General features: G+C 32.5%; 3 protein-coding genes across 3 annotated transcripts in view; all 3 read right to left on the minus strand.

Annotated features, from left to right (window-relative positions):
* Positions 1–509, minus strand: part of LOC113372237 (parafibromin) — a 36,514-nt gene extending 36,005 nt beyond the window's left edge. Inside the window, exons 1-2 of the mRNA XM_026612562.1 lie at positions 196–509; positions 11–116 (exon numbers count right to left, since the gene is read on the minus strand). Of these exons, the coding sequence (XP_026468347.1) occupies positions 11–116; positions 196–326 (237 nt within the window). The 5' untranslated portion in view covers positions 327–509. The remainder of the gene's footprint in view (positions 1–10; positions 117–195) is intronic.
* A 1,648-nt stretch (positions 510–2,157) lies between these two features.
* LOC113372599 (60S ribosomal protein L5) lies at positions 2,158–4,554 on the minus strand. The gene is made up of 5 exons (XM_026612957.1): positions 4,431–4,554; positions 3,644–4,019; positions 3,144–3,351; positions 2,689–2,806; positions 2,158–2,416 (listed from the first exon to the last, which is right to left on the minus strand). The coding sequence occupies exons 1-5, from the start codon at positions 4,431–4,433 to the stop codon at positions 2,219–2,221; spliced, it is 903 nt and encodes a 300-aa protein (XP_026468742.1). The 5' UTR covers positions 4,434–4,554; the 3' UTR covers positions 2,158–2,218.
* Positions 4,555–19,373: 14,819 nt separating this feature from the next.
* Positions 19,374–23,213, minus strand: LOC113373997. Its single transcript, XM_026614256.1, has 3 exons — positions 22,579–23,213; positions 22,007–22,419; positions 19,374–19,483 (listed from the first exon to the last, which is right to left on the minus strand). Exons 1-3 carry the CDS (start codon positions 23,211–23,213, stop codon positions 19,374–19,376), a joined length of 1,158 nt encoding a protein of 385 aa, XP_026470041.1.
* Positions 23,214–25,741: the final 2,528 nt, after the last annotated feature.

Consider the following 25,741-nt stretch of genomic DNA (forward strand, 5'->3'; position numbering starts at 1 on the left):
TGATACTAACAGCCGCTTGTCGCACATATACAGGATGAGAGAGGTTTATATTCCTTAATATAAACAACAGACACTCTAATGTATAATATTCCTTTACAGCATTTCCTTTACCAGTGCTGAAAAATTAAATAGTTTATATCTTTCTTGCATTTATTGTACAATCAAAACAATTACACGTTGCTTTTCGCTACTTACTTGTAAATTAAATAATTTGTTTTCACATTTTTTGGCCATGAAAATTCACCAAAGATGATCTGGTTGTCACGTTCTATAACTTCTTTCTTATTAACATTATATTGCCGTAACAAACTGAGCGGATCTGCCATGTCTGTCGGCAAACAAACAATAAGCACAAAATATATATTATTTAAACAATACAATGGCTCCTTCGAAAAGACAATATATAATTACAGACCGCTTTAAATACAAAGCCTCTAATATAAAAATACAAAGTGTCGGAGTGGCTTGTCAAATGAGAATAACGAAATATGACTGTCAATACCAGACCAGCCAACTCAAAAATAGCAAAAAAGTGATACAGCCGTCTTCCACGCAGACGTGAGGGCGCTGCTTTGGGCATTCAAATTAATGGCGCAAAATTTGAAATGAAAATTAATGAATTTTAAAAATAGGGTATTTGAAACTAAATTTGACATTACAATTGCATTATCTTTTTTAATGATACATTAATAACAAAAATATACTAGATAATATTATCTGATATATAAAAATGAACCAAAAATGTATTGGTAAGCGCCAATTAGCGTTTTCTGAGGTGTGCCAAAATGTTCAGAAATCTTTGAAACGTATAATTATAAAAAATTCTCATTTTCTATTTTTTTGCGATTACTATAACTTACCCTAAGGGAAGTTATTTAAATTGACAAAGGATAGGGCGGCACAAATATCCAATTTGACTTTCAGTAATTAAAGTAATGCCTAACCAAATGAACTATCTGCAACATATAACACGTATCGAACAAGCAACTTTCTATGGCCGGTAATCTCCGAACAAATGCTTATTAATCTAGGCAACTATCTTATTATATTCAAGAAAATCTCCATATAATTCCTAATTTTAGAAATGTTTTTTTACTATTTCTCAAAAATTTGTCATGTTGCTCTTCTTACTGTATAGGTGGGGTAAAATGGGGCAATCAGGCGGAAAATAGATCCAATGTCTTGTATTCAATTTAAAGATATTTTACGAAATTAGAGCTACATTATTCAACAAATGCAAAATATAATTGTTTTTGGGTAACTTTTTTACATAGATAGCACTGAATATAACATCGATCCTGTATATTGTCAGAATTCTGATTCCAACTCTGCTAATGAATATTTATAAATTAATTTATAAAAACTATTGAACATAACTTAAAAATAACAATACATCGTATGAAAGAATTAAAAAAGCTATATATACTTAAACGTTATATTAAGGTCTCATAAAGTAAACTGTGAAAACAACCAAAAAAAAGTAACAACAAAAATACTTTTGATTTTCAAATATTGCCGTGTATCTCCTGATAACAAGTCGTAAGAACCAATTGTGATGGCTGGATATACATCTTTTGCCCTCTACTATCAAATATTATTAAAAAAATACAAATTTTATTTGTTTATGAGATATCCTTGTAGGCCTTTTTACAAGCGGATCTTTAAGCCACACAAATGCAAATGCATTTTTTAATGCAATCAGTAATTTTTGTTTGATTTCTTTACTTCATTATTGTAAAAAACAGTTTCTGATGCTATTGTGCACAAGAGACAGCAATTGCTATGATAGACTCGGAATCATGTAAAATCATGTTGGTTATTATAGCAGAAAATATTTTTTTTTTTAAATGGGTCATAAGCAAATTCAATATATCCAAGTGTTAAGGAATTTATATTAAAAATTAAACTTTATAGTACGATAACATCAATAATGTAAGTGGCCGGTCAATATATCTATATATACATGTAATATGTGGCATATCTTGGATTGGGTAATCCAGTTTTTTAGAAAATCAAATATTTTTGAATTAATTTATTCAAAAAATTAGAGAGTTGTATCACAATAAAAGCTTCTTACAAGTACATTTATTAGTACTGAATAAAATACTAATTCAAGCATAATTTTCTTCTTATATGCTAAAAATAAAAGAATTTCCAGTAATTTAATTTTACCGGTTTATTTCAAAGTAATATAAACATTTATATATTTAGAAGTCATTTATGCCTCATTCTCTGCTTTGAGCTTCTGAAGCCATGAAGCTTTCTTTTGGGCAACGCGATTCTTGCGTTCAGAGAGTGAAAGTTTAGCCCGGTTCCAACGTTTCACCTTGACATCAGCTGCCTTCATTTTATCTGCAGGTTTCAATGAAGGATCAGCTCTAATGGCCGCATGGGCTTTCTTGTATAGCTCTTCAATCTGTAATAAAAGTGGGATATAGTAATAGTTAACAAAAATACTATTTCTTTAAGTTAAACTGATAAACTATTGCATGGATTGAAAAATCCAGTCACATGTAGTTTACCATATTTTAATGTGTTCATGTATTGTATTTTGTACCCAAATTCTGAGTGTGTTACATGAAATTTAATGTAGTCCAACTGCGACACTACAATTGAATATAAAAGTAGTAATTTTAAGTTGGACGTATACACATAACTAAGGCAAATGTTTTTAGGACTAAATCTTACATTATCAGCAGTAATTCCAAGACTGATGTATTTGCTAAATTGACGTTTGAATGCATCTTCATCTTCCTCTTCAAGAGATTTCATGTAGTCAGCTACATGTTTTCCAAAGATGTGAGCTCTAAAAGTAAAGAGCATTTATAAAAATGCTTATTAAATTTTTTTAATTAAATTTGATTGATGTTAGAACATTTTCCAAAAATATATGACAAGTAATCATATAAAGCTAGAAAAGATCTTGTTGCTATGCCAAAGGTTTATTTCACAAAAATGAATTTCATTAATGTGTACTCAACACTTTGGGGAAGAGGCATTAGGTATTGAAATCAAAATAGTTTCAGCACTAAGAAACTTTTTGTAATTGGTGCATAAAATAAATTCATTTGAAACACTTCACAATTAATTAAGTAATATATGAAATGAATGCACAAATTCTAATTAAAAATTTTGTTTCTTACCTGTGCACTTCAGCATTGAAGCTTTTGCTTTCAGCATCATAACCTGGGAAACGCTTAGTGGAGTGTGGAATATTTAAGCCACCATCAACAGCACCCTTCATGGCTCCGAACACACGAGCACCAGTGGTTGTACGTGCTAAACCAACATCTAAGTAGCAACGGAAAGCAGCTGGTCCATCATCCAGAGCTTCAACATTGTACTCTTCGCCTATACAATAAATTTAATTAATTGTAATGATTTAAACATCATATTTAAAAACATCAATTAAAAAAGTGAAATCACTGTCAGAATCACCGAATAGTTTTAAAAGATGTTTTGAAGTTCATTTATTCTAAAATAATCGCCCATTCCTGAAAACCCGTGGAGATTAAATCTGATATATATTGGGATACACAGATATGTGATCACTATTATATATGCATAAATATAGTATAGAACATAAGGTAATTTTTCTAGAATTGTTCAATTGATAATAACTAATTTAGTGTAATTGTATTACCTGTTACTTCAGTACAGCCACCATATAAATTATCCAAGCCGAACTTTTGTAAGAGCCTTCGAGCCAAAAGCAAGCCTGTGCAATATGCTGCAGCGTAGTTAGTTAAACCTACTTTGATACCATACTTTGGTAATTCATGTGAATAAGCAGCGCACACAATCTTGTCTCCTTCAATTCTGGAGTAAGCAACTTGACAGGTGATATCTTTGTTCGAAAGGCGCACGATCAGTCGATACTTAGGAGTGTTATATTTGTTTTTGTCCTGTACTGTAAGACGCTTACGAGCATAGTAATCGGTCTTACCATCACGACGCCTTTTGAATTTTACTTGGTAGCGCTTGAAGTACTGCTTGTTTTTCACTACTTTCACGAAACCCTTAAAATAAAATACAATTGTTAGATTTCAAGAAAAAACTGAAGCAAATATACGTGACAATATGCAAAATCAGAGACACTTCATAATCAATGTATCGTCTAGGATAGTTTGAACAGGTTACTGCTAATAACCATAAAACATGGTTAAAGCACCCTGAACAAACGCACCTGCCGATCAGATGACGCGCATGTGTCTTAAAATCATCATAGAATTACAATATAAGATTAAATAACTGAACATACAACATTTTATACATATCACAATTCTAGTAACACATTTGTTCATGTACATAACCAAACATCATCTTTCGCCATCGAATACAATTTCACACAATTATCCCTCACGCCAATATTTACATATTAAAATAATTGTAATAATAATATTTTAATAATTATTCGAAATACAACTCACCATTTTCGGTAAATATTTGAGAGAAGAACTGTGATAAAAGCAACTCTGGCAGCTTAGCCAGACGGAAAGAGAAATCAGCTATATCACATAGCCAACATTGTATACAATGAAAATGAAGTAAAATTTAAAAAAAAGGGCAGGCAACACAACGCGACAGAAAGTTACTAGATACATACATCAATTTCGAACGCTTAGATAAAAAAGGATATAAATAAGTAAAAATTAACATAAATTTAAATAAAAAAGAGAAAGAGTACAAAATAAATGATAGTATTTACATTAAAATGATTTAATATAAAATAAAAGTAAATAATAATAATAATAATAAAATTAATAAATAGAATAAATAAAATTTCTGTTTCTAACAATAAAGTGGAATAAAAGCAATAAGTTTTAAGACAGATAGTAATAAATAGAACAAAATAATAATATTAGAAAAAATAAGATACAAATAATAATAATATAATAATAATAATAATAATAATAATATTAATATTAGCATTAACAAATGGCTATTTATGAAATCATTATGAATTTTTCGTTTTAGCTTGGTTGGGCGCGCTTCTGAAAATACTTTCTGTGTCAAGTAATTTGGGTGTTTGTCGAATTGGTGGATTTTTGTTGAATTTCTTCATTTACTGTCATGTTGCTGTCCTGGTGAATCAACCAGTTGGAAACGTACCTGGGTGCGTTCAGTGCCTGCCGTATGATCTTGTTCTGCACTCGCTGAATGATCTGTATATTGTTATTTTGGCGGTGCCCCATAATTGGATTCAATAGGACCACACTAGTTTGAATACATATTTGCAAATAATTAGTTTGTTCTTTATTGACAGTTTGGATCGTTTATTCAGCAACCAGTAATGTTTTTTAAATAGTTCATCAATCTGTTGTTTTTTCTTGTCAATGTCTGAAATGAACCCTCCAGTTCAATTTGGAGTATAGGTGTATTCCGAGATATTTTACGCTATCTTTCACTCGGATTTCCTGTTCATTCAACTTAATTGTAGGGCATATACCAGTACGCAGCGTCAAAGTGATATGCGTAGTTTTTGCGCCATTTGTCATAAGCGTCCATAAAAAAAGCTATTTTGTAGCAATGTCTAGATGCTTTTGTAATAGTTGCAAAGCTATTACGAGATCTTTATTAGAGGAAATGATGCATGTATCGCCAGCAAATGTCGACATGCTTGTTCCGGAGTATAGAGGAAAATCCAGTGTGAATATAAGAAATAGAGTTAGTGAAAGGACGCTTCCCTGGGGCACCCCAGAAAGGATCTTCCTTTTGGTCGATTCCTGGTTGTTTAGGCTGACAAAAAATTCCATATTTTTAAGGTACGATTTTATTATTGAAAATAACAGTTCTGATAAACAACATTTTAGTTTGTATAACAAACCAGTGTGCCATATACCTTATCAAAAGCTTGCGCAATTTCTAAAAATATAGCCGAACAATCTTTTTGCATGGAAAGATTTGTTTATTATGTTTACTAGACGATGGGCCTGTTCTATGGTTGAGTGTTGTTCTCTAAAGCCAAATTGGTGATTTGGAATTAGGTTTTGATTCAACAATTCTGACTTAATGCGTTGGAGTAATAATTTTCAATAAAAAAATACAATAATGAAAATGAAGTAGAATTTAAAAAAATCATGTTCTGCCGAGCCTAAATATGCCGGGTTTGCGCCTTAATATATGAATGTATTATAAAAATAATAATTTTAGAAGTTGGTGTATTAATGTCAATTTGCAAGAATTATGTAGAGGCAGTGACTGATTGTCGAAGGACAGTAATCTTACCTCAGGTAATTAAATACAAGTTGCTTAGATATTCATTTTGAATAAGGTAGTCTTTTTTGCAATAATTTATATAATAATGTGCTTCTTGAAGCTTTATAGAAGTGGGTGGATTAGATTAAATCTCTTTACGGAAATGATGAAAGAGTTCTCCTTTCACACAGTCATTACTACAAAAACATCATGATGTAGGATCAGGCGATAATTCTGATAGAGGGTAAAGAAAACAATCTGACACAAAACCATAACGAAGAAAATTCACAGCAAAGGACAAATTTCTTGCTTTGAATCTGTACTAAAAGTCTGCAAAAGCATGATGTGCATAAAACTTTATTCTGTTTATTGAAAATACCTAGTTTTAGTATTTTTTTTATGGAAGTTTTTAGTGTTAATGTTTTCATCATGATCATAAAATGGGTGAATGTAATGTTTAAAAAACACTCATACACAGAAACTATTCAAAGATTTCATTAAATGCTTAATGATTGATTAGATAGCAAAATAACTACTAGATGCAGAGATAATAAAGAAGAATGTCTCGTAAATGAATTTCAATCCAATAAATTAAGTTTTCTCTCAATTTTGATATCAATATATCCTTTTAAATTTTTGCATTACTTGTCTTTCCTTCTAAATTTGTCATTCCATTATCTATGCTTCTGCACTTTTCTTTTCTTAGTTTTCAAGTTTTTATTTTATTATTAAAAATTAATATTAATAAGTTATTTCTCTTTAATTTGTAGTACTTTAAAAATATTTCTTTAATATACTTTAATTAATAGTAGTCCGTCATTTCTGTTTAGTTTATAATTCTTCAAAAATATGTCTGTGACATGTCTGTGATATATTTGAAAATACATTTTGTATTTCGTATGTTTTGTTCTTACTTCCGATATTAAAATTTAATCAGGTTTTTATATGTATTGACTTGATTGAACAAATGTAGAAGTAATACCAGAAAGTTAATTTACAAAATGTACATGTGCTGCCATCTATTTCAATCAAGATAACGTTAAATTGCCAGACATAGCTATCTATTTATATTTATACTTATTTATCTATGGGACTAAATTTTTGTTTGTGTGCTTGTGATTACTGATTAGCCTGTGATTAGTGTCGAATGCCTTTTCACTTAGAACAAAATCCTCGTTCAGAAGGAATACTTAGGGGTCCATTTGTAGTCGCAGATTTGGCGCTAGTGAGCCGATGAAAAAGTATTTTCAAATGTTTTATGTTGGTTACTAAGAAACGTCAGTGTTATTTTTGTATAAGTTTACAAAATGGCGATTCTTCTTCGTTTGTGTTTGTATATTTGTTAATAAAGATTTCATCAGGAATTGCTCTCAAATGCATAGCCCTTTGACAATATGAATAGAACAGCTTCAAACTCATATGGAGGACATAATTACTACATTACTACGTAGTGCATTGACATATTAGTCTAATCATAATACACTTTAAGGAAAGAGATCAGTTCTAGGAAATTGTGTAAGAAATCAAATATACGCTTCTACAAGAAAGACATAATACACAAATAGAAAGCTGTTCCAGCTGTTTAAAATTGGATTACCACTTCACGCAGATCTGAATATACTTGGAAAAAAATGAATTGCTTAAGAATGTCAAATTTTGCACGGGATGATTATTAGTTAATTATAGAGTTAAGAATGACAGACGATGTAATGAACTAACACTATAATGCATTATTCACTAAATTTCATTGAATATTTATATTAATAAGTAGAAAAAAGTGCAGAAGTTATTCCAGTAGATTAGATGTGATATCTATTATATTCGCTCCGAGCGTGACTGCAGCGCCCATGCAGCGCCGTAATAAATATGAACTAATTGGGGGTATCAGTGTGTGGTTTTCATGGGTTTTACATGTTTGTTAAAGAAAAAAGATATTAAATAATTGTTATAAATAATAATAAACAAGATACAGTAATAATGTGAACGCTGAATGTTTATTGAAATTATTAAATTTACTTCAACGTACTTAAAACATAGTTAAGTATAATGATTAATTAAATAAAGAAATGCAGTAAATAATTTTAAGGTTAAGTGCCTCAAAGCTTATGTCATAATCTCGGAATAGTTCTTAATAAAAACAATATAATAATGATAAATAGTATTTTATCAATAGAATAAGTAAATAATAAACTAATTTACTCATTTTTTTGGTCAAACTAAAGGCTTAGACACTATTATAAAGACATAATTTAGACATTATTATAAAGACAAGACCAAGTTGACAAGTAGGTAGGACTCAATACCTCGACCGATTCATTGCAAATGCGATCATAGGGCTTGGGAACCCACGGTGATCCATCAACACTACAAATATATATTTCGCATTATTTCAGCATTGTATTAATTAAACTGTTTGCAAAATAAACATTTTTTCGCTATGTGATAACTTTTATTTTTCTTTTAATCATAAAATTACAATTATTATATAATAAAATGTAATTAATATATAGATAATAGTTATACATAATCAATATACAATATATAAATATGTATTTTTCATTATTTTAGGCTTGTATTAATTACATTGTTTTACAAAACATTTTTTTAGTAAGCATTAAATTTTGATAATACAACAATTTATTGACTTATAATTTTTTTTTTTCTAAACATAACAATTTTACAACTATTCATAATACTCCAAATTGTATTTTTATAACAATAAGGTTATGATACTTACTTTATTCTTCTAACCGCTGCGATCCACTTTTCCCGTTGATTTTCTTTCCACTTAGCTGTAGAAAATGTATAGAATTTGCAGTCACTTTTTCTGCTGGTATTTCTACAACCCACTACACAACAGACATGGTGGTTCATTTTTAATTATCTTATTTAAATTTGAAATAAATAAATATTTTATGTGTTTTTGTTTAAAATTTTGTTTATAATAGCCCCTTTTAGTGCTCCAAGTTAGCCACTACGAACGCTTCGGTCGATTTGGCTTCCCCTTCCATGCCTTCGCACCATAGACCTTATACAATACATGGACTGCTAGTTGAGCGCATAAAAAGTGTCAAAAGATGTTCTATGGTATGAGGGCATACGAGGGTAATTTCGCGGCCGAGATATGTCAAATACGAACACGAGCTTTACCGAGATTAGTCGAATGCTCTCGATCGCTTAAATGTTACAGTTACTTGGGTTCACGTGATGTTTGATCGCTCGGGTTTTTAAACTAAAAGAAGATAAATATATACCTGTTGTAAAATTGTTAAAAGTAAAATGTCTTCTAAAATGTGTTAGGTAAGGTGCCTGATTGCCGTAAAACCTGTTTTGTGCTGTTCTGTATGCTTCGCAAGTATTCCGGGAAATTCGACATTGATCGATATAAAAAATCGAGGATATCTTTCATATCCTTCCGAAGAAATGTTTAATTTATGTTTATATATAGAAAGCCTAATTTAAAATTCTTTAAATTTAATGTACAAAAGTTCATATGAAAGCATGATTCTCTGAAAGTTGAATGACTTGGGACTTGCACATTTTTTTAGATCAAGTTATTTCCAGCAATTTGTCCAGCATTATCATGACCTTATCAACTTTGTCGCAAAAATTTACTTAACAATTAGAATGCACCATGAAGAAAGAAAGAAAAGCAAAGTTGATAAATATGTACTCCGCTTTCATACGAAAATTGTGCTTTTTAAACACCAATAATAAATATATTACATTTAAACAAATATTTCATTATTGCTTTCTAATTTCCCATAATAGCTCTAGCCAACTGTCCTTATTTTCAGTGAATTTTATAATATGTAAAATATTGTTTTAATTTTTTTTCTAATTTCCCTTAAACACTTTGTATAACTAAAATAAATAAATTAATAAATAAATAGTTCATTACATTCATTAGTTCAACATAAATTGTATATTATATAATATTTTGCCAACAATTTCGAACACACGGACTTTCATTTGACGTTTAAGCGATCGAGTTTGACATATCTCGGCCGCGAAATTACCCTTGTATGCCCTCATAACATAGAACATCTTTTGACACTTTTTTACTTGAGAAATGTATGGGGACTAGCAGTCCATGAAATTGTATAAGGTCTATGCTTCGCACATAGCCAATATAAACCGGTGTATTGCAGTGTATTTGTTGATTTATATTTCTATTTGATTGTATATTTATTATAATATAATATTATCTAGTATATTTTTGTTATTATTGTATCATTACAAAACATAATAGGATTGTAATACCGAATATAGTTTCAAATACCCGTGCATTAAAATTCATTAATTTTCATTTCAAATTTTGCGCCATAAATTTGAGTGCCAAAAGCAGCGCCACCACGTCGAGCGGAGGACCCTTTAAGTATTTCTTCTGAACGTAAAAATCGGGCGAGAGAAGCGTCTATAATATAGGACTTATGGACTTATAGACTGGTGAGTGACTCGTAAACTAGTGTTGCCCACTCGACCATAGAGCCGCTAGTCTCCCGTTGTCCGTTGCGTTGACAATTATTTGTCGTTGACAATTATCTGTCAAGCGCTATCCATAGAATATCATATCGACATCTATTCATATCTATTCTTTTCATTTGAAGCTGACTTAGTGTTCAGACTTCTATATTAGCCTTTACAAAAATTATTTTATTTATTTAATTGAAAATTATAATTAGTGCGATTGTTGTTTACCATGGGGCCGCACAAAAATAGCCATCGGGCCGCATGCGGCCCGCGGGCCGCAGGTTGGACATGGCCGGTCTATATGAATACGGGGTATTCTAATATTGTCTAGGGTCGAATGGTCAAATTCTTGTTAAAATCTTAAAACAAATATTATGTCAAAGTGCAGTGTACAACAATGCGAAAACATAAGAAAAGGAAAAAATGGATGTATTTCCAACAGAAAATGACGTATTACACAAAATGATTAGAAAAAAAGTCGGAGTCCTGGATTTCAACTGTCAAGAGAATCATGAGTACCAGATAAATTAATTTTATAAATACGCACACTTCAAAATGCTTGCATCAATTATCGATATGATTTTTTATAATCACTGCATAATTGAAACATTTAACATGCCTTCAATGCTAGGAATTTTAAGGTTATAAATACGAGAGACATGCCATACCAACTCCTATGAAAGGGTGAAAGGTATGCTATTGACAAATTATTTTATATAACAACTGATATTCATAACAAATAATTTCGCGTTGTTTTTTCCAGCATGATACAACAAACAACATTAAGGAAGTTCTATCTGAAATGTGCTGAAATTTGTGTTTATTTTCCATCAATATTGAACACATTGGGAAAACAAACTAAAAAGTAAATAGAAGAAAATCAAGCTTAATGATAATATTCCACCTTTCATTTACCACGAGTTTTAATTTGTATTCTGCTATGCCACAAGAAAAATGTGTGAATTGCGCAAATTGCATTTGGATGCATCATGAAATATTATGATCGTATAAAAGACCACATTGTAGGAACTGACAAATGGTAAGATTGTTTAATTGCTTATCTTTTTCTGAGATAAAGAAATGTGACAAAATTAGATGCTGAAGAAGGTATGAATTATTTTAATTTAATATTTCTTATTGTCGATGCCATAAGAAAACTAATAAGTATTTTCATATTAATATATCAATGATTTCTTTTTTATTTATTATAATGCAGACAACATGGCCAGATAGAGACCATACAGAGATTTTATATAACTTAAACGCGAATTGATTGACCACCGACTTAAATATAAACTGAGTTAGTTGACACGGTTATCGTAGGCATAGAATCCAATAATGATTCAAACAGGTCTGTATCCTTTTTTGCTTATGGAGTAAATTATATAAATGTCTGTCGCTGTTTATTAACATTGAAAGAGATTCGATATCTCAAATTATATTTAGTTATTACTGGGTCTCAAAATCAACCCTTGGTTACAATAAAAATGTAAAAAATATTTATATTAATCTAATTCTTTACTCAAATGTGATGTATGTATGCACATGTAAATATATAACTCTATATATACTAGTATTTTTTGGTTTATTTGTAACAATGTGCAATGAAATTTTTGAAAATGGCTTTGATTTTTCTATCAAATTTAGCTACTGGTTTAATAATTTGTATTTATGTTAGGAAAAATTTACACATAATGAAAACTGGAAAGTTAGTCAAAAAGTATGGATAAAACTCATAAAATTTTTATTGATTTTTATCGATTTTTAATCTGTTGAAGAATGAAACATAAATGATAAATGGGATTTTTAATTTCTGAAATTGTCTTTTCACTTTTCCTCACTTTCTATATATAATTATATATATATTTATATTTATATATATATATATATATATATATATATATCCTCATATATGTATATATATATGTTCAATTTGAGTTAAAAAGTCGGGCGGTACATCAATAAAAATATTGGTATTGATGTAACGCCCGAGTTTTTAACTCAAAGTAAACATATTATATCAACATCAAATTCAAGACTATTCAAATGCACAAACACATACACACACACACACACATATATATATATATATATATATATATTTATATAATCTGAAGTATACATATTAAAAATATCATTTCCAGCATCACTGTATCTCAATATTCAAATGAGATAATATGAGTTTAATGATAATCAAATTTTAATGCATATGCACTACTCTGTTCTGTTGAATTAGATGACGCTCCTGGCTGAATGACTTGACTCAAGAACCTGTATTTTTAATCGTGGTGATTGACATTTAACAAAAAAACATTCAAAACGTGCTTTGTATTATTCAAATCAATCGTAATAGTTGACTCTGAAGATTATTTTCATTATTAAATCATAGTTCAATCTTATTTTAAGAACAATTTAATTACTAATTACTGGTCACATTTGTAAAGAATAAAAATAATTAAATATATATATATATATATATATATATATATATATATATATATATATATAAATATATACTAGCTGACCCGGCAAACTTTGCTTTAGTAAGTAAAGTATTTCTAAACAATTTCTAGAAAATCAAACAAATTAATACTTTATTTTAAGTGTGTGAGGCAGAGGCGTAGCGAATGCATACTGTTATTTTGTTGAAAAAACTGAATGCAAGCCGATTGTATCCACCATTGTACCTTAATAAAATTAATTTCTTAGATTTCTGTATTCAAACCTACTTCTAGAACCATCAATTGGTCATGATTATATGAGATATTTTTACAGTGTTTCTTTACAGTAATGCAATCGACAGTTTTTCGGACAGACACGTGCTTATAGGTCCTAAAATTGTAGTTTATTATTCCAAATTTTAATAAATCGACAATGTTTGACTCATCACATCACAAAAACATCTTGTGACACAAATTTCGACTATAATGTTTTCTTAAACTTTGATGAATTTTCAAACTATTTGTCGTAGGGCCGTAACATTTTAGTATGTTTTATAAGACAATGACAATGATATCTATTGCCAAAAAAGTTCATAAAATCGGCAAAAAAATTTTTTTCAATAGTTTTTTTTGCTATTTACAAAGAAATGGCTCAGCCAATCGTCGAACAAAACTGAGAAAAGATAATCCACATCAAAATAAATCGATTGGCTTTTAAATGTTTGAAATCGATTCAGGCATTTTTAAGCAAACGTCGATGAAAATTTTAATTTTGACAACGCCAAAAAAACGATACTAATTTTTGAAAACGTTGATTGATTTTTAAAACTAGCTGTAATTGGAATTCTGTCTTGAGGCAATTATGGCATCGTGCCTTAAGGCAAATTGCTGGAACTTTCCATACCGTAACGAAATGTTTGAGGAATACTGAATGTTTTCAAATAGATTATTATAAATATTGTAACATTGTCTAATATTTATAAGAATTATATAAACTGAATTGCAAAGTTGAAATTATTTATAAAGTATATTAGAACTATAGTCAGAATTAAAAATAAAATCTGAATTATTTTCGATATACAAAAAATTAAAAAAAAAAGAAAAAAAGTTGAAACAATTTTTTTTCTCCAAAATCAATTATTTTGTTAAGACAAGCCTAAAGTTCTTTGAATCATTTAAATCGGACGGTTAGTTCTCTCAAAAACTGGCATTTGTTACACATTTAGCTCCGTATTTTCGAAATGGCTGGGCCTGCCTTTGCCAAAAACTATTAAACACTTCTCCCAATCATTACTAATTGAATGTTTTTAGATTATTCAAATCGGAGACTCCGTTCTCTCAAAAAGTCGATTTCTATTTTCTGCACTCTTTGATTCGTATCTCCGAAACGGCTGGACCTGCCTTTGCCAAAAACTAATCAGCTCTTTTCCCTATCAGTAGGAATCGAATATTTTTTGAACCATTCAAATCGGTTGATCCGTGCGCCTGAAAACGTGACTGGAAATTTGTATCCATACATACATACACCCACACACATCCATTTTTTCTGAGGTATGCCAAAATGTTCAGAAACCTTCAAAACGTCGAGAAGTGTAAAAAATTTCAATTCCGCTTTTCGGCCCATTACAATAACTTACCCTACGGGAAGTTAATAAAACGACTTATCGTAGGACCGTAATATTTTAGTATGATCCATAAGACAATGGTACCTACCGTCAAAAAAAATCATCGAAAAAAAATTTTAAGACTTTATTACAAGAAAACGGCCCGGCCGATGTTTACCAGAAAACTAATTAGCGCGAATTCCAACCAATATTTTTCGAACGGTTTTTGAATTTTCAAAATCGATTCAAAATTGCGGGCTAAAACGCGGACGAAAAATTTTACACTTTTCTACGATTTACAAAGAAAAGGCTGGCTGCTCGTCGCGCAAAATTAATAAACGCTAGTCTTCATCGAGATACATCAAATGGTTTTAAATATTTGAAATCGGTCCAGCCGTTTTTAAAGAAACGTCGATTTACGGCAAAAAATCTGTTCACACACGCACACTCCTTTTTCCAAATTTCGTCCGATTTGATTCAGAATGGCTTGAAACGTCGAGAAAACATAAAATTAGCGATTAGGATTTTTTTATGAAAACATAAACTTCTCCTTCGGGTAGTTAAAAATGTCATAAATATAACTATAAAAATTCCAAATTTCAATTTTCGATGGAGAATGTATAAACTGGATTAGTTTTATATATTTGTTTATATCTACACAAGAATATTAACTTATCGGATGTGCAAAAGCTTTACTAATTGAATTGATTGCTAGAGCTTGCAAAAATATTGCTTCAGAAATAAATTCTCTTAAAGCGTTAGCTTACAAGTTGAAGTTCAATACCTCTCGATAACAAAAAGAAATGCAAACTACGTTAAAATTATTCAATTTTTTTAAAAATTGTTGTTTTGCTTTCTGCTCACGCTCTTTGGGGGCCGTATTTTTGATACGGCTGATACGGCGGTAGTTACGCCCCCCGGTGTGAAGATGTGTTGTTCAAATGGTATAGACAATAAAATGTAGAAATAAAATAAACCCAAAAATCTACTTATTCAATATTATATATTTTTTATATCGTCAATATTTGTTTGAACATATTTTGTTAAAATAATTAACTGAAAGTTTTATACACTTTCTATGGAAAACATGGTATAATCCAATCCAAGGTTTTTTGGTATTTCGACTTTCATATTTATTAAAAACTCCAATTAATCGAATGATGATTACGTTTCAAGGTTTTCAGATTATTTTTGAATTCTGGATTTTGTGTATAAGTAATTGTAAATAATACTACTGAGTTTATACAAAATTTTCAAATTTCTGCCAGGAGAGGTAGAAAATGAAACTAGTGGGGTGTATGGCATCGTGCCTTAAGGCAAATTGCTGTAACTTCCCGTATCGTAACAAAATGTTTGAGGAATACTGAATGTTTTCAAATAGATTATGATAAAGACTATAACATTGTCTAATATTGATGAAAATTAGATAAACTGAATTGCAAAGTTGAAATTATTCGTTTAAATTATATTAGAACTATAGTCAAAATTAAAAATAAAATCTGAATTATTTTCGATATACAAAAAAATTTTTTTTTGAAAAAAAAATTGAAAAAAAAAACTCGAAACAATTTTTTTTTCCAGAATCAATTATTTTGTTAAGACAAGAAAAAGTTTTTTGAATCACTTAAATTGGACGCTTAGTTCTCTCAAAAACTGCCATTTTTTGCACATTTAGCTCCGTGTCTTCAAAATGGCCGGGCCTGCCTTTGCCAAAAACTAATAAACCCTTCTCCCAATCATTACTAATTGAATGTTCTTTAGATCACTCAAATCGGATGCTCCGTTCTCTCAAAACCTCGATTTCTATTTTCTACACTCTTTGCTCTCTATCTCCGTAACTGCTGGACCTGCGTTTCACAAAAATTAATCAGCACATCTCCCTATCAATAGAAATCGAAAGTTTTCTGAATCATTTAAATCGGTTGATCAGTGCGCACGAAAACGTGGACGAAAAATTGTATCCATAGATACATATACACACACATCAATTTTTTCTGAGGTATGCCAAAATGTTCAGAAACCTTCAAAACGTCGAGAAATGTAAAAAATTTCAATTTCGATTTTCGTCCCATTACAATGACTTACCCTACGGAGAAAAAATTATATATTTAGTGTAGGGCGGGCACAAATGTCCAATTTGACTTTGAACAATTATAAATTATATTGTGTGAACCAAACCAATCATATCACAACATATAATAAAGATCAAACAAACATTTATCTGACTATGTTCAGTGAAACTGCCAGCTTCTTCATCATTGTAGAAATGTGTTATTTTTGCTGTTTTCAAAATTTTGCTATCTAGTCTTTTTTACCCTTGGGACATTATCCAGCTAAGGCAAAATATAAGTTCCATTGGTGTACTTTTTACACAGATAACACTGCAAATAAAATTGATCTGGTATCTGGTAAAATTGATTTACTTAATTTAAATTACTTTTTTATTTGCTATTTTTTATTTTCGCTTTTTTTATATTTTCCACACCTTTGCCAGGGTTAATGTTCAGCTGGTCTTCTTTACTCCACTCAGGTGTAAGCTTTTGAAGTGGCTATATAAAAAAAGTTTTGAATCTGACTTTAATTTGATATTACATTTTATTAAACAATTAAATAACGTATAGTTAAAAATCATTAGGGTCTCAGTTCAAGTGAATGCGTCAAATTATTAAACTATAGTGTAGCCCACTGTAACCCATAATCAATGTTTGAAATTTATATATAAATAACTATTATAGTTTATTATCTTCCCGAAGAAAAATCTGATTCGCTAATTTTATGTTTTCTCGACGTTTTAAGCCATTCTGAATGAGACCAAATTTGGAAATAGTATATAAGTTGTGTGTATGTGTATGTGTGTGTGCGTGAACAAATTTTTTGCCGTAAATCGGCGTTTTTTAAAAAACGGCTAGACCGATTTTAAAAATTTAAAAGTCATTCGATGTATCTCGATAAAAACTAGCATTTTCAAATCAAGACTCGAAACGTATAATATCACAAAAAAAACCTTTTTCTACAACAAAATCGTTTTAATTATTGGATGGATGCCCAAGAACAACTTTATCATAATATTTCACCATCTGAAAAAACCTCTCGCTTTATATAATTCCAAGAGCTGAAAAATTGACAATTTCAATATAAAGTACAAAATATACAAAAAAAAAATTGAAATGAAATTTTTTATTACCAAAAGCAATTGTTTTGTCAACACAAGCAGAAAGTTTTTTGAATTATTCAATTCGGATGCTTATTTCTCTCAAAAACTACCATTTTTTGTATATTTAGCTCTGTATCTTTAAAATGGCTGGGCCTGCCTGTGCCAAAAACTAATAGACATTTCTCTCAATTATTACTAATTGAATGTTTTTTAGATCATTCAAATTGGATGCTCCATTCTCTCAAAAACTTAATTTCTATTTTCTGCACTCTTGGCTCTTTTTCTTCGTATCGGCTGGACCTGCCTTTGCCAAAAACTAATCAGTATTATCTGAGGTATGGGATCGTTCAAGTATTACGTAAGCAGATTTATTACAATTATTTACCCCCCCCCCCTCCCCCTTGTCAGCAAAAGTAAGCAAAAGTTCTTACCCAAAATAAGCAAATCAATAAACCCACCGCCTCCCCCCCCTATAGTGCTTATGTAATACTTGAACGGCCCATATGCCAAAATGTTCAGAAACCTTCAAAACGTCGAAAATTGCAAAAATTTTCATTTTCGATTTTCGGCCCCATAACTACCATACGGAAAGTTAAAAATAAATTGAAACAATTTTTTTTTCTTCAAATGCTCCAATGTTTGCACATTTTGCTCGGTATCTCCAAAACGACTGGGCCTACCTTTGTCAAAAACTAATCAACACTTATCCTTATCATTATAAATTGAAGAGTGATTGCCGTAGGGCAAGTTATAGCAATCGCAAAAAAATCGAAGGAGCATTTTTTGGGGATTTAAAAAATATAGATTTTGATGCAGCACCACAATCACTGACTAGTCTTTCTTGACTACAAAATATTGTAGAAATAAAAATTAATACAGTAGATCGAGGCCGAATCTTCGAAGTTCACCAAGACATCGAGGTTCAGGAAATTCACCACATGATTTATATTTAGAACCATATGTAGATTATGAAGATGATGGAAGGTCATATTACCTACCATACGATGGATCTGTCGACGAAACTGTCATTTATTCTATTGGATAAATTACTAATTAACCAGTATCACAACACTGCTATAATTTGCTTTCCCACCATATGTTTATAACGTGTTTCCCTGTTTTTTTTTTTTAAACTGAGAGGTCAACAAAGGCAGGGAGTGTGTGGGGAATCAAGCAGGATAGACATGGAATAACAAAATCACTTGTCATATTTTTGATATAATAAAACTTTGTATTTAATAAATTGTTTATACTTTCATCCAATGGATTTTATATTTGTATAACATAACTATTTTCCACAATAGCAATTTCTATTTTCATAATAACTTTACACACTCTTCTCCTTTTTTTCCATCTTTTTTTCAAATACATTTTCCAATGTTATGGACCTACTATACTCAAAATATTTAAAACTATTTCAAATCTTTTTTCAAAATTAGCTATCTCCACCAACAAAAGATTTTTTTTACTTTCTTGTCGTAAAGAAAGACTTCTTCAAAAATCTTAATTTCCAGCTAATTGTACCGAACATGTCTCCAACCTTATGCATTCCTTTAATTTCACTAATCCAAGAATTATCCATCGAGAAGCAAACACTTTACGCATGAAGTTCGCTGAGAGTATTTACATACAATTATTACCTGCCATTAACAAACGATTTGATTCGGCTACTTTCTGCAATATCTACCAAGAAGCTTGTACATGTATTATACATTTTTTTATTTTTATTTTTAACAACAATCAGAACCTTACGTCCTATGAGCTGTTGGGCTGAAACTTCTCCCTACTTCGTATTTTTAAATGGTAACCCAATGGTTAATCCATCCATATTTGATGATTTTTGTTAATAGAATTAATCTAATAGGGCTGACTTTTTATTGGTGCAGCAATGCCGGGCAAGGGCTATTTTCACTTGGAAACACATTGCTATCTATATTTCCAAGTGAAAGTCGTTGTCACTGCTGCCTGACAACAGGCTGCTCGAAGTGGGTATCGAACCCGGGACCTCTGAAACAAGTCCCGTCGCTCTTAACCGCTTACCTACGGGCGAGCCCATATCAGCCCATATGTTATACATGTATATGGTGACGCCACAATGACTATTTACATGTGTCGATAATAATATAGTCGCCATCTTTTTTTTTTTTTTTTTTTTTGTATAGCGAAGGAAATGCTTTTATGCATCCCAGACCGGTCTTCTGCTGGGTATGTCGGACTCGATACCGCCCTGGTATAATACCGACTAAAACCTCCGCTTTGCCCCTGCCTCTGGTCCCCACGGAAACCGCCGCTAGGCATTACTTCGTGGGGGGAGGATCTAGAATGTTACAATTCTTAACTTGTTATAAACAATGTTATAATTCATAAACATTTTACTTATCTTTTAAATGGGCGAAGTCCCATTCGCCATTTCTCTCTCTATAGAACGCAGGTCCATTAAAACGTCTCTCGCAAATCTGTCTATGGCGTTCCAAGCAGCTTCACTTGTCAGCATCACTTCAACAACATTACCTGGGGTAATTGTGCGTCTCAATGTCTCCTCCACATCATCCCGTAGAGCACCAAATCGCGGGCACACGAAGAACACGTGCTCAGCATCTTCGATTTCGCCCAAACAATATGGGCAATCCGGCGAGCTATCGTGCTTGAATCGGTGTAGGTAGGCTCGAAAACAGCCATGCCCCGATAGCATTTGCGTAGTATAATAGTTTACTTCGCCGTGCTTGCGACTTAGCCAGACTTTGATGTTAGGAATGAGACGATGCGTCCATCTGCCCTTTACAGCGACATCCCACAGTCGCTGCCATCGGTCAATGCTGTTCTGCCGTTCTTCTAATCTTAACTTTTCAGGACACAGTTGTTGATGTCTTCTATGGTAAATTGTCCGTCTTTCCTCTGCTAAGACTAAGAGAGGCACAGTTCCTGAAATGACGCACACTGCTTCCGCCGATATTGTGCGAAATGCGCAAGCAATTCTTATAGCACTGAGACGGTATAAGGGCCCTGCCATTCTCCTCGATTTTTGAGATTTAAGAGCATCACCCCATATGGAGATACCATATGTCAGCACTGAAGTAATAACTGACGATAGTAATATCCTTCTGGTTTGTTTAGGACCTCCAATATTAGGCATCAGTCGAGCAAGTTTCGTCCTAACTATTGACGCCTTAGCACTAACGTGTTCCACCTGTTGATTGAAATTCAAACGAGCATCAAGCATTACGCCAAGGTAACAGATGTGAGGTTTTGACGTGATCTCAAGATTTCCTATCTTTAGCTTGATGGTCTCAATTCTTTTCCTACTAGTGATAAGAACAGCTTCACTTTTTTGTTGTGCTAATTGGAGATTCATTGTTCCCATCCACCGATTAATTTTTCTGAATGTAATATCGAATAGGCTTACGATGTCATCAATTTGTTTGGAGACAACCATTATGGCAACATCGTCTGCATATGCTACTAGTTTCACACATTCTGGAAACTCTAGTCTCAAAAGGCCATCATACATAATATTCCACAGCAAAGGGCCTAGAACAGAGCCCTGCGGCACACCTCCTGTTATATTATATTCTTCTGTACCATCGCGTGAATGGTACATTAGAATTCTGTCTGTAAAGTAGCTTGCGACTATATTGCATAGGTATGCTGGCACGTTCTTGTCACGGAGTGCATTCATAATGCAATCCCAGTTTGCAGAATTAAAAGCATTTTTATATCCAATGTAGCTACAAGGCAGTACTTTTTGGAACCCCCCTTCCATCTGGTTCCAGCAATTGCCTCCTTGGCGGTATTAACTACCAAGTTTATAGCATCGATAGTTGATCGCCCTTTGCGAAAACCATACTGATTGTCTGCTAGGATTGGATCAACTACTGCATCTATTCTTTGGTGAATTATTCTTTCAAAAATTTTACCCGCTGTATCCAGCATGCATATTGGACGATAGGATGATGGTTCATCTGGTGGTTTTTTTCCTTTGGGAATAAGCACTAGTCTTTGCTGTTTCCATTTTCGTGGAAAAGCCCCTTCTTTCAGGCATGTATTATATGCATTAAGAAACATTGTCGGAGATGTCATAATTGATGTTTTCAAGGCAATATTAGGAATTCCATCTAATCCCGGTGCCTTGCTATTACCAACGCGATGACAAGCTTCCATCAGTTCTTGCAGTGTTATAAGTGGAATATTATTCTGTTCTACATGTGTTACCTGGTAGTTCAAATTAGGTTGTCGTGGAAACAAAGTAGTTACTATTTTATTCAATAGTCGTGGGCAAGTTGGTGAAGGTATTGGCTGGCTTTTGAGGCGAGACATTACAGTCTTATAAGGTCTTCCCCATGGATTTTCCTCGACTTCATCCAAAAGTTCTTTCCAGCACCTAACTTTACTATCTTTGATAGCTTTATTTAGTTGTCTACGTGCTTGTTTATATTCCACTACCAGTTGTGCAGAATTACTGAGACTATATCCACGCTGAGAGATCCTTCTTTTCTTTAGGCACTCTTTACGAAGAGAGCTGATTTCTTCAGTCCACCAGTGCACAGATTGTCTTTGATTTATGCCATGTTTACGAGTCATACTGATATCACAGGCTTCGGTTATTCTCTCCATCAGCTCTCTAGTATGCTCATCTGCGTGTTCTGAAATTATAGGTTTGCAATTTAAGGCAACTCTCATGGCGCTTTCATCAAAAGATTTTATTTTCCACCCAATGGCTTTAGATACTTTCGCATGTCTTCTAATGTTTCTATCTGTTGATATTTCCCAGATGATTGCATTGTGGTCACTAGCAGTGTAGATATCTAATACCTCCCAATTGCAAATTCCTCTGACGAGGCTATTGCTAACAAAAGTAAGGTCTATTATTGAGCTTGCACTGCCCTTTTCAAAGGTTGGTTTATCACCACTATTAAGTAAAACCACGTCAAGTGCATTGAAGGCCTCCAAAAGTGCTTTACCTCTTGCATTAGTCTTCCTACTTCCCCAGTCTACCGCCCATGCGTTAAAGTCACCGGCTATCGCTACGGGGTGGTGTCGTTTTGCATCCTCCACAAGACGATCTAAAAAATCGACAAAATCTGGCAAAGAAAGACTAGGTGGAGCGTAACAGCTGTATAAATGTATGCCATCTAATGATGCTGCGACAAATCCAGCGTTGCTATTGTTAACAACATTTTGGAAACAAAACTTGCCACAGGACCAAATAACGGCTTTGGTGGTACTGTCCGTTTCCCATGGCCAATCAGTTAGATGTTTGTAAGGTTCTGATAAGAGGGCAACATCAATTTTCATATCTCTTACCGTCTGCATAAGCAAGTCGTGTGCAGCCTCACAATGATTCATGTTTAGCTGTATTAACTTCATGCTTTTGCGTTCATTATTTTCTCCATGGCCTCCCTATATAGAGGACATCTGTGAGTGCCGGCATGATGTGCTACATTTTCAGAGTTTCCATTTTCAGCGCATAGTGCACATTTTGCTGCATTTATACAGTTGGCTATTTTGTGACCTTCTTGTCCACATCTAAAGCATAGATTGGTCCGATTCACTTCGCTCTTGCACTGTGATCCATAATGTCCGAATAGCCAGCATTTAAAACATCGAATTTGTTTCTTGATGATTTTAATTTGACAGTTGACCCATCCAATTCGTATTTTGCTACTTGCTTTGAGCAGATCGTGTACAACTGCCGCTGGAAGAGCTACAGTAGCAATCTGGGTACCTCTATATGCCTTACGAAGCCTAATTTCTTCTGCTGGTGTGTTGCAGGCTCCCCCGGTTGCTTTTTGTAGTGCTATCTGGATATCAATTTTTGAGGTTTCATCATCAATATCCCTTATTTCTATTGTTTCTTGGTGCCCCTTATAAATAACTTCGGCCTCATCCTTTAACACACCTGCGATAATCTGTTGCAGTCCTTGGCCTTTGTCCTCACTTTTCTTAGAAATAGTTATCAACAAGTCTCCATTTCTGGTTTTGTTTATTTTCTCTACTGTCGTATTTACCTTGTCATCAGGGACATCATGTTTGATGCGACGTAATATTTCGGAATAATTAACTTTTTCGGTCGGCCGGATTAATAAGGCATTTGGTTTTGGAAAAATTCTATGATTTTTTATCATTTTATGGTTAGAGTCCTGTTCTGACAGATGTACCCTTGCTTCCTTTTTTTCTGTTTTCTCGGCTGAACTTTATGCCAGTCATTTACCTCGATTTTATCTTCATTACATATTTCTATGATCGTCTGACGTCTTGGCAAACCATTTTTCTCATTAACCTGATTATTGCTTATATGTTGTGAGTTTCGGTTTCTTGTGGCTTTGCTTGTGTCCTGCCGTACACTTTTTTCTATAGGGGCTGTCTCACAACATTGCACTTCATTTATCATAACTTCCGTATCATCCGTGGTTCGGCCTTTTTCCTCTAACAATTGGTTGTCTAAATCAATAAATCTTTTAATTACGGCCGCTATGTTGCCTGTTTTTATTTTCACCTCTTTATGTATGTTTGACTTTGATTTGACAATCATATGCAGTTCATTTATCAGATTCTCAAGGCACTTCAATGACTCATTCCGTTGTAAAATGACATTTTCCGGAATTATATGTGACAGTTCAGCCACTGGTTCTACTTTACTAGTCATACCGTCGCATGAGCTGGTCAGCGGGTTTCGGGCTATATCTGATATACCTGAACATAGCGTTGTGTTCAAATTATTGTGTGGTTTATTGATTGCATCACCAGCATTGTTTGACACTATGTCCCCACTAATGGGGATCATTTTAACAAAAATTCTACCTGCACCCAGAGGCGAGGATCACTCAGCTCACTAACTTATTAGTAACTTATTAAAACTGATGGAACTAATTATAAATTTTGTACGACAAAATAACTAATTTCTGACGTGAGAAAATTTTGTTTTTTAAATATAGTCGCCATCTCAGGGTTGCAATATGTCAACCTATTTATTCCATTCTAATCCAGACTACCTGTATCTTTCCTTCTAAAACTTTGACCTAGGTTTTCGATATGAGGTCAGTTCTAGTGAGTACGTTGTAGTTCGTTTCCAGTTCGGGTTCTATCCAGTTCGGGTATAGTGCATTTCCAGTTCCTTGTTAAATTCGATTCGAGTGCATTAGTATAGTGTAGTAGTAGTATAGTGTATAGTACGCTTTCAGTTTGCTCTCCTTCTTTGGTTCAGTTTTAGAAATTTTTTCATTTTATCCTTCAAAGTGAGGTCATTTTTTAGTTTGTTATTATAAGAGAAAAAGAACGTTTTTAGTTTTCAAATACAGACCATATTCAAGAAAACCAGTGATTCCATGAGGTTTGATTATCTAATCAAGGCCACACCACATTCTGGCCTTCCTAGCGGAATCTCAATTAAGATTGAGAGTTTCTACAAGTTGCCGATTCAGGAACAAAGTACTAATTTTCAAGTACCGGACATCAAGGTAAAGTCATTATATTTCTAAGTTTCTTACATAATCGAAACCTTTCCTAAATATGCCGCCCAAGAGTGTATCTGCCAGAGCTGAAGTCGCACGACTAATTTCAAAACGAGAAATGTATTTTTCGATTATGCAGAAGACGTCAAGTAATCAACAATTCTTTATGAACCTGATGATGTTAGATAACGTTCGAGATCAATTTATAAAATTTACCGACGATATTAATAAATTAAATTGGTAAATCCCAGCTTTGTACCAGATTATGCTGTCCTCCTATTCGGGGAACAATTATATGCGGAGATAAAGCACAGTACAACTCCAATTATCCAAACTCCAATTATCCGAACTCCGACTATCCGAATCGCCGATTATCCGAATCACTTGCAGAAAAAAAATTGTCCAAAAAAAGTCTAAGTGCGC

This window comes from Ctenocephalides felis, unplaced genomic scaffold (assembly GCF_003426905.1).
Source record: "Ctenocephalides felis isolate EL2017-DRISC unplaced genomic scaffold, ASM342690v1 CF-g0.4_SCAFFOLD_01604, whole genome shotgun sequence".
Lineage (NCBI taxonomy): Eukaryota > Metazoa > Arthropoda > Insecta > Siphonaptera > Pulicidae > Ctenocephalides > Ctenocephalides felis.

Excerpts from the sequence above, each read along its gene's own strand:
- LOC113372599 (XM_026612957.1), bottom strand. Across the intron at positions 3,352-3,643 it reads TGGCTGTACTGAAGTAACAG|GCGAAGAGTACAATGTTGAA; the intron begins GTAATACAATTA and ends TTTATTGTATAG. Across the intron at positions 2,807-3,143 it reads TTCAATGCTGAAGTGCACAG|AGCTCACATCTTTGGAAAAC; the intron begins GTAAGAAACAAA and ends CTTTACTTTTAG.
- LOC113373997 (XM_026614256.1), bottom strand. The coding sequence starts at position 23,213 with ATGAATCATTGTGAGGCTGCACACGACTTGCTTATGCAGACGGTAAGA. Across the intron at positions 22,420-22,578 it reads AAAGTATCTAAAGCCATTGG|ACAATCTGTGCACTGGTGGA; the intron begins GTGGAAAATAAA and ends CATAAATCAAAG. Across the intron at positions 19,484-22,006 it reads GGAAGCTTGTCATCGCGTTG|CGAACTTCATGCGTAAAGTG; the intron begins GTAATAGCAAGG and ends AAATACTCTCAG.